At 39.5% G+C, this 8453-nt stretch overlaps 1 protein-coding gene across 1 annotated transcript in view; it reads right to left on the bottom strand.

The window, feature by feature from the left end:
* bcl3 (BCL3 transcription coactivator) overlaps positions 1 to 8453 on the bottom strand; it is a 22218-nt gene that overhangs the window by 6782 nt on the left and 6983 nt on the right. The window contains exon 3 of the mRNA XM_014017278.1: positions 3397 to 3505. Within this exon, the coding sequence (XP_013872732.1) occupies positions 3397 to 3505 (109 nt within the window). The remainder of the gene's footprint in view (positions 1 to 3396; positions 3506 to 8453) is intronic.

The following is an 8453-nucleotide window of genomic DNA, read 5'->3' as shown; positions in this document are numbered from 1 at the left end:
AAATAAAATATTTGCCAATAAAAACGGTTGCAATTTTCTCTGAATAATAATTTAGAACCAGGAAGTAATGCTGTCAGTTTTTTTTTCTTTTTGATAAACTTTAAGCACATATTTCTTTTAGAATATGTTTGATTTTATTGGCTAGGATTTTATTATAAAACTAGTTTGTGCTTTGAWTTTTTTTAAACCAACACTTACCCCMTCCCTTTGCCAATTTCCCACTAACCTTCACAGCACTAATGCAATACTCAGTCACTGAGTGATTCCCAGAACAAAGACATCCTTATTTACTCTGAATCCTTTTATGGCCTTTAGAAAAATGACTCTTCAGAGTTGTTGGACACGAGCTTTGGCTTCCTGTAAAACATTTCAGAGTGACTACATGAAATCTAGCAATGATAAGGGACAATTTACAAAGGAGTAAAGGGAAAGCTAGGGTGGGGAGACGAGAGGAATGAGGAAAAGCGGAAGTACCAGAGGGTAGACCAAGGGAAAGACAGGATAGCGAGGGAAAATCCCTTCTCTTTCCCCGGAGTGTATTCTCCTTTACAGGCATTCCTGCAAAATGAGTTGATCAACATAAATAAGACGAAAAGATAAGAAGAGTGGAGATTTATGGGCATGAAAAATAGCTCGAGGCCATAGGCAGTGTCAAACACACAGGGAGGTGGAATGCAAAAGCAGACAAATCTYTTTTTTTCTTTTTTCCCCCCCTTTGCAGTGCAGGAGGCTGAAGTCAGTTCTGTTGCACAAACAGCATGCAATCTTAAGTCAATGTTGTAGACAGTTACACAGATAACATCAGTCAGTCCGCCAGTTTTGGTTAAAGTCTCAAAAAGATGCATGCAGTGCGAGATATAAAAAAAACACACAATGGTGAGAGAGTGAGGCTGACAGACAGAGAAGCACGCGCAGGAAGGGAAAGTCCCTGTAAACTACCCTCTGAACCTCAGAGCAAGGTATGTTGAGAAACAGCCCAAAGCAAAGCAGGCGGGGAGGGGTGAAAGTCATGTGACTTCTCGGAACAAGGATACTAAAGCACACAAACACACACAGACGTTTCGTTTGTGCACGCGCATGCACACATTTGCACAAAAAAATAACCCCAAAAAAAAAAACACTGCATGCCAACCAGCAGGTTGTAAATTAAAAGCAAATATTACTTTAGATTACTAGCCTGACCGCAGCTGTAGCGCATAGCTGCATGAAACAATCTGAGCATGCTGTAGGGTCTGCAGCGTTGAGAGTTTCAGTCATAAAGCCCACCAACACAATCAGCTGTCACAACAATAGCAAAAAGTAGATCGTGTGCTTCTGTAGGCACACTGATAGCATGACCGATGTGGGAGTATCAAACAGCTGTCTCCTAACCAACGTAGTGGAAGGCAAATCATGCTCTGACACTTGCGCTATTGTTCAACAACAGTTCTGATAGTAACACTCTGTCAAAAAGTTCCACATACAAAACCACAGAAACTTAGGATTTGTCATCAATATTGGGAAAAACAAAACAGCCCTGTTGTTTAAATTCTGTCTCGGGGATGTTGGTCAATGCTGGAAAATGTGTCCAAAGCTGGTTTAGTAAACTTTATGTTTTGAAAAATAAAAACTTCCCTGGCCTCATTTAGATAAGTGTGTTCTTTATGCCTGGTATTCAGTCAAAACCACACAATCTGGTAGGCAAATGACTGTGATGGGACTTGTGCTTGTAAATCTCCCCTTCTGGTTATAATTGCATATGATATACAGTGTGTGTGTGTGTGTGTGTGTGTGTGTGTGAGAGAGAGAGAGAGAGAGAGAGAGAGAGAGAGAGAGAGAGAGAGAGAGAGAGAGAGAGAGAAAGAGAGAGAGAGAGCCTGTTGCGTGCAAGCATTTTCATAGACAGGGCAGACACAGGATATCACAAAACTTATGTTGTCAAGCCTCAGCGATAAGGAAAAAGAACAGCAGCATTATTTCTGGTAAGCATGCCTGCAGCGTCCTGTGTGGTGTGAAACCCCAGTCGTCAGAACTACAGCTCTGCACATCTCAGGTGCTTTTTCAGTTGAAGGATGAAAAAGAGACAGCTGGCAGAGACCAGATAAGCAGGGCAATGAGGTTAAGACCACAAAAGGGTGCAGAATGTGGAAGTGTTGGGTCAAAACCAATGGCTGGGACAGTCCTGGATTAGGAAACACTCGCATTCCTTGTGCACATTCCAGTAAAGACAACATATCTTACATTTCTCATGAGGTTAAAAAGCAGGGAGTTGAAAGAATAGCACAACTTTTAATCATGTCACAAAGGTTTTGGACCTATGTGTTAACTGTTTTCATTTAGGTCAGTGCAAACATCCCAAACTCTCTATACTATAGAAGAAAAGCAAAACAAATATTTACTGGAAAGTAATTTGATTACTCAGGCTCTGCACTTTTTTTGTTTCACTGACTGTAAAGACATGAAATAACCTGTGAGTGCAAGGTTCAAAAAGGTTAATGGGAGTCACTCTTTGTACCTTTTTGTTCRTCTTGGCATTCTTTTCTGCCTTTCAGAACACGCTACACCCTACAACCCATAAAAATCCCTTGCTACAGGGAAACAGAGTGCTAGAAAATCRTACACAAAATAACACAGAACATTGGAAAGAACACACAGTCTTGCCCAGAATGCACATAGCTTTGCTTTTCAAAAGTACAGATGGAGACACCAGGAAAGGTAAATTCCACCTTATTAGCCTCAGCTACCATGTTATAGTGTTCAAAAACACAGAGAAAGGAAAGGAGGAAACCAAGGCACTTCTTCTTTAATGTTCTTCCATGTTGATTGATTGATTGATTGATTGATTGATTGATTGATTGATTGATTGATTGATTTATTGATTGATTGATTGATTATTTATTTCAAGTTAGTCAAAAAATCATATTCATTAATCATATTAGATTCAAATAGAGAAAAGAAAAAAAGATTAAAAACAATATATAATAACTAATACACTCGATCCATTAAAAAAACACAATACAATAAAGAATACAAAATAACTAACTTGTAAAGGAGTGGGATGAAGACAAGCTTATTTACTCCCACCCCATTACATGTTAAAGACATTCACACATTCTTTATACAGATGCCACCATTACAGATGATCACTCATTATTATAATACTAATTGTCATGACCTAACACAATATAATGACCTATCAACAGCATTACGTAATTACCATTGCCTCAAYACTATTGTTGATGTCAKTGTTGAGGCAGAGGAATGATCTTGAGGTAGGATTTCCACAGTACCTCTTATATAACTTCACTCTATTCCATTTCTATTAAATCTGATACCTTTTATTAAAGAAAGCATATTATAAGTCTGTGTGTGCACAATGACATTTTAAGATGCACCATCATTTTGGCTTTGCTTTACCTGACGGAGATTGTTGTAGATATCGAAGCCTCTGCGAGCACACAGCAGCAGTTCGATGAGTTTGCAGACCATGGACATTTCCCCCTGCACCACAGCTATATGGAGAGCTCTGCAGTGGAAACAAGCAGAAAGACTTTTTTACTCATGTAACAAAAGAAAGACAAACTTTACATTTTAATGGGTATTTCACTGCGTCACAACTCTAACCTTCAAGTCAGAGAGTTGGCATAAGAAACAAACTTCATATGTCTGCACAGGTGGATGGTAGCTGGCAGACGATTATTTTGCTAGTTGGATAATCGACGATTATTTTGTGTTGAGAAAAGACAAYGCTATAGCCTTTTTTGTAAAACTTTGTAAGTTAAATTCTGCGCTGCCTCATGCAATGTTGCAAGATGTCACGCTAAGAGTACATGTTATGACCCTCAGCTACTTCTACTGCACCAAACTGTAGCCCAGTATCAGTAAAGTGACTGAGTTACAGTTGTTTTTGTGCTCATGTTGAATTAGGCCTTACGTTGTGCAAAAATTCCTTTTTGTTTGAGTTATTTATGAAATAAAATGGCAAAAATATAAACAAGACAGAGAATATCAAATGCACATTTCCTAAGTAAAGACATAGATATTAAATGTTTGTCATGATTCACCAGGACAAAACCACAACATCTAGTGCACCACACCATAGTCAAGTGAAGAGAGTGCATTCTCTTGAGGAACTGAACCACTGAATAAAAAAAAGCCCTTTTTTTCGTCTTGTGGTCCAATTTAACAAGGGAAATGAATGTTGAWTGATACAAGGCAGAAAGAACTTTATGATCTAAAGTCTCCTTTTGACAGTTGGACCATGAAAACACAGTCATGACTCATGACTCTTATCGCACACCCTTATTGTGACGAAAGGGGAAACCACTTTATGTGGTCTAAACGCAAGGCAAAAGAACAAACACATGCCAGAGTTCAAGGCAGGGGAGGGCGGGAAAGCGAGCGAGTGGAGGGCATGCTGTTGCAATCAGTTTACCGATTTTTTTTTTTCATTTTCATTTTTCTTTCCCATACTATCAGAAGAAGCAGCTTCCAGTAAGAGTCAGATGTTTTCATGTCACATCCTGTTGTCAGTGACAAGAGCAGCATACTTTCTCCTGTGTCTTGCTTGATGTGTTCTGGAAAATGAGCCAAAAGATTTTTTCTTACAGGGGCTTTCTGCAGGTTTGCACAGTCAGCTTTAAACAAATAATGAGCCATCGTTGGTAATGCARGACATCAGTGCAACAGGAAACAGTGAAATGTCTTGCTGTTAAGATAAAATAACTTATAACAAAATATGAGGTCAGAAACTAAATTCAGATGCATTTGCAACACTTCCTGTGAAAGATGAATTTCACTGACATGAAGTCATCAAATTAAAGTAGTCTTGTTCATTGTCTATAAATGTAAAATAAGGTTTTGACCTTTTCTTGCTGCAAGAAAGAAAAAACAAAGCTACACTGTGCTGTTTATGTTTAATGATTAAGGGTGGTGGTATGTGTGTGTGTGTGGGGGGGGAGGTATTATAATGCAAAATCGCCTTTTTGAAGCTTTATATAATTTTATGATGTCATGCAATCATTAAAAACATACCCAGTGTGTTGCTTTGACTCATTCATGCAGAGTTGAGAAATCCTTGACTCTCCTGTAGCCATGTGGAGCTGCCTAAATGCTTGCTGGTACAAAGCACCACCTATTTGTACAAAGCTCCTCCCTGGAGCTCAGTCGGCAGCTGAGCTCCCACCCCACAGAGAACCCCTCCCCCGAAGCATTGTTGGGAAAACGTGATGAAATGGGAGTGTCTGAAATGGTAGGGGGCTCTTAAAGAGACAGAGGCCAATTTCAAGGCATTTAGATAGGCTATGGTAAATGATAATGGTAAAAGGTCTGAACTTATATRATGCTTTATCAGGTCCTCAAATGGACCTCAAAGTGTGTTACACTTCAAACATTCATCCGTTCACACACACATTCACACACTGATGATGGTAAGCTACATTGTAGCCACAGCTACCCTGGGGCACAGTAACAGAGGTGGGGCTGCTAAGCACYGGCACCACCAGACCCTCTGACCAACATCAGTAAGCAAGCAGGTGAAGTGTCTTGCCCAAGGACACAACAAGTGAGACTGCTGGAATGAGGGATCAAACTAGCACCTACCAGTTACAGGACGACCCACCATTCCATCTTAGCCCATGATTTGACAGGCTATGAGGAAAAATAAAATTTATTTTTGGTATAAATAGCATTTTCATAACAACTGAMGGTAACATAGTGTAGTTACTTGATTGTGGTAAAGAATTGGACTATGTGCCTGGAGAATACATAGCACCCCTTCTTTAATGCCAGCTAAATGATGGTAAATTGTGTGCATACTGTGTGCACTTAATTACTTTACATATGTTATATTTACATAAGGAGCAAATTTGATCTCCAAATGACTGTTAAAAATCAAAAMCTGAAGTGTCAGGGAGAATTGGAAGTGCAACTGCAGAAAGCAACTTGATGGTTTGGTCCTGATTTCAAAGTGAAAAGCAGAACCTTTGTGTGCTGAGTGTAAATGACGGTTCTTTCCTCAGTAGATCCCTGTTCCTGTAAGTGACCTCAGCCACTCTTAAAAAAAAACAGTATCATGAGAGAAGCAGTCAAAAAGTAAATAAATAAAATAATACAGTTTCTCACACAGTTTTTCTGGCCAGTCATGACCCAGCATACTGGCATCAGAGTGACAAGTTGTTTAGCAATGACTCAGGCAGAGATTTACTGTATCAATCTGGGCCTGGGGGAACGTGTTGCAAAAAGAGATGCTCTGCTGCACAAAGACAAATGCCAGCTGCAGCTTGACCGGGTGAATAAATACAGAAACTGAATTTAATTCCCCACCATCACCCCACCCCCAAAAAAAAGCCTCCCAGAGGCCTGAAGTCATCCTAAGCTTCTTGCTACATCCTTTTTAAAATCTGAATCCATCTCTCTCTTTTTCTTATAAGATGAAACTGTACAGCTTGTTCTTCCTAGAAGTGGAGCAAACCAAAGYCTGAGATAACCCCAGACACAGCAGTGCTGACGCAGACTGGAGTCCCAAACCTACTGTGTAAAAGACGGCCCTTTTGTGTGTGTGAAAGACCGAGAAAAAGAGAAGAAAAGGCTGAGAAAAAAGACAGAGAGAGAAGCTGAGAGAAACGGCAGCACGTATGTGGTATCCTGTTTGGTATGAAGGGTGAAGGTGCAGCCAGACAGTGATGAGAGTCAGGTCTGACATGTCCTGTGGTCTGAGGACCAGCTGAGCAATGACGTGATGTGTCAGTTCATGTGAAGAGAAAGCTGACAGTCCAGTTAGTAAGAAAAGCTTCAGTAATTTAGAACTTATGTGCTTGTCAACATGCGTCCCAGAGCATTAGTTTCGGCGCTAAACAAGTCTGGTAAGGAAGTAGTCTTTTTCTGGTAACACATTTGATTATGGCATCACAACATATTTACTGATTACAYGAAGAAGCAACTATGAGTTGACCTTAGAACTCCTTTATGGAATTTATGGATGTTGTAAATTCAAYGTGAAACAGGTTAAATTTCCAGAGTTTACAGAAAATAACATATTTCTGTGAATAATAAATTAAGTTCCTGAATGAGGGAAGTTGAATTATGAAGAAAAAGAGTTTGGAAAAGCAAAATGCCCAGTGTGATCCATTTGCACCATAAAACAGAGACTTCAAGGACCTGTTGGTGTCCATGTGAAAGAAATTAGCAAATCATCCCATAATTATTCTTTAAATAAACACTCAGTTTACTTCACTATTGTGATGCACAATAAATTTAAGAACATCATGACTTTAAGGTGCTAAACTGTGATGATGGCAACATTTTACTTGTGCAGTATAATGAAAAAAAACAGTATTACCCTTTTAAATATTTGATTTCACTATGTAAAAGCTTAAGATTAAAAGGATGGAGTTACTAAACTGGCAAATAAAGGATGGAGTTCAAAACAGATCATCCTGACTGACTTCATCAGTGCGCATGCACAAGGTGCATTGTCTCCATGCTGGAAGACAACATTAACAGAAGAAGTACTTTGATCAGGATGAGTTTTATCTGCATTTTATTTTCTGAGCTTGTTTGTCTGGAAACTGGAAAAAAAATAAAGCAATTCGAGACCAAAGTTAAAACTTCAAACCCCTACAAAAACTTGGGAACAGAACTTATGGTTGAGTATGGAGCCTGCAAGGGGACACGGGGGGGATTTTTTTTCCTTTTGCGTTCCCACGCAATACTTTTGCGTTCCCACTCAATATTGTTTCGCGTTCCCATGCAAAAGATTGTTTTGTATATGAATTGAATTAAATCAGACTTTTATTTTGAAATATCCGGTTACCAAAACAGGATGTGTCGCCACAAGTTCGTGAAACTGACATTAATGTTGCGTGGCTGTACTGTGTTAAGAATATCGTCAAATGACATACTTCCATGCGTGGCTGTGTGATATATTCATTCTGAAGCTGAATTAAAGCAGTAGGCTAACTCGCTAATGGTGAGCCGGTGAGTTTGCTAATAAACCGGCAGGCACAACAGTGATAAACTACTTTTGCAAGGGAACGTAAAAGGTATTGCGAGGTAACGCAATACTATTGCGTGGGAATGCAAAAGAAAAAGAAATCTCCCATGTCCCCTCGCGGGCTCCGTAGTTGAGTCAAATGTCACAGAAAACACTTTTATTTTGATACAATATGGTGGCTTTTGAGATGGCGGCCATATTCTAGGTATAGCCTAGATAGGGCCACTCAGAGTACGCAAATAATGTTAGCTTGAGTCAAAAATTCTGTCGGAACACAAGTCAGGGTCCTGCTAAACCAATATTCTGTTGGTGTTATTGTGCAGGTAAGTTCACTGACTCGAAGCAAAAAGCAATTTGTTGTTGAACTTAATCAAGACATCTGCATGTAAGTGCAAAAAACTGCATGACACACAAGTGAAAAGGAGAGAGAGAGAGAGAGAGAGAGAGAGAGAGAGAGAGAGAGAGAGAGAGAGAGAGAGAG

Source organism: Austrofundulus limnaeus, unplaced genomic scaffold (genome assembly GCF_001266775.1).
Source record: "Austrofundulus limnaeus strain Quisiro unplaced genomic scaffold, Austrofundulus_limnaeus-1.0 Scaffold165, whole genome shotgun sequence".
In the NCBI taxonomy this organism is placed as follows: Eukaryota; Metazoa; Chordata; class Actinopteri; order Cyprinodontiformes; family Rivulidae; genus Austrofundulus; species Austrofundulus limnaeus.
Note: the sequence above shows the minus strand (reverse complement) of the source record. Positions and strands in the feature narration are given on the sequence as shown.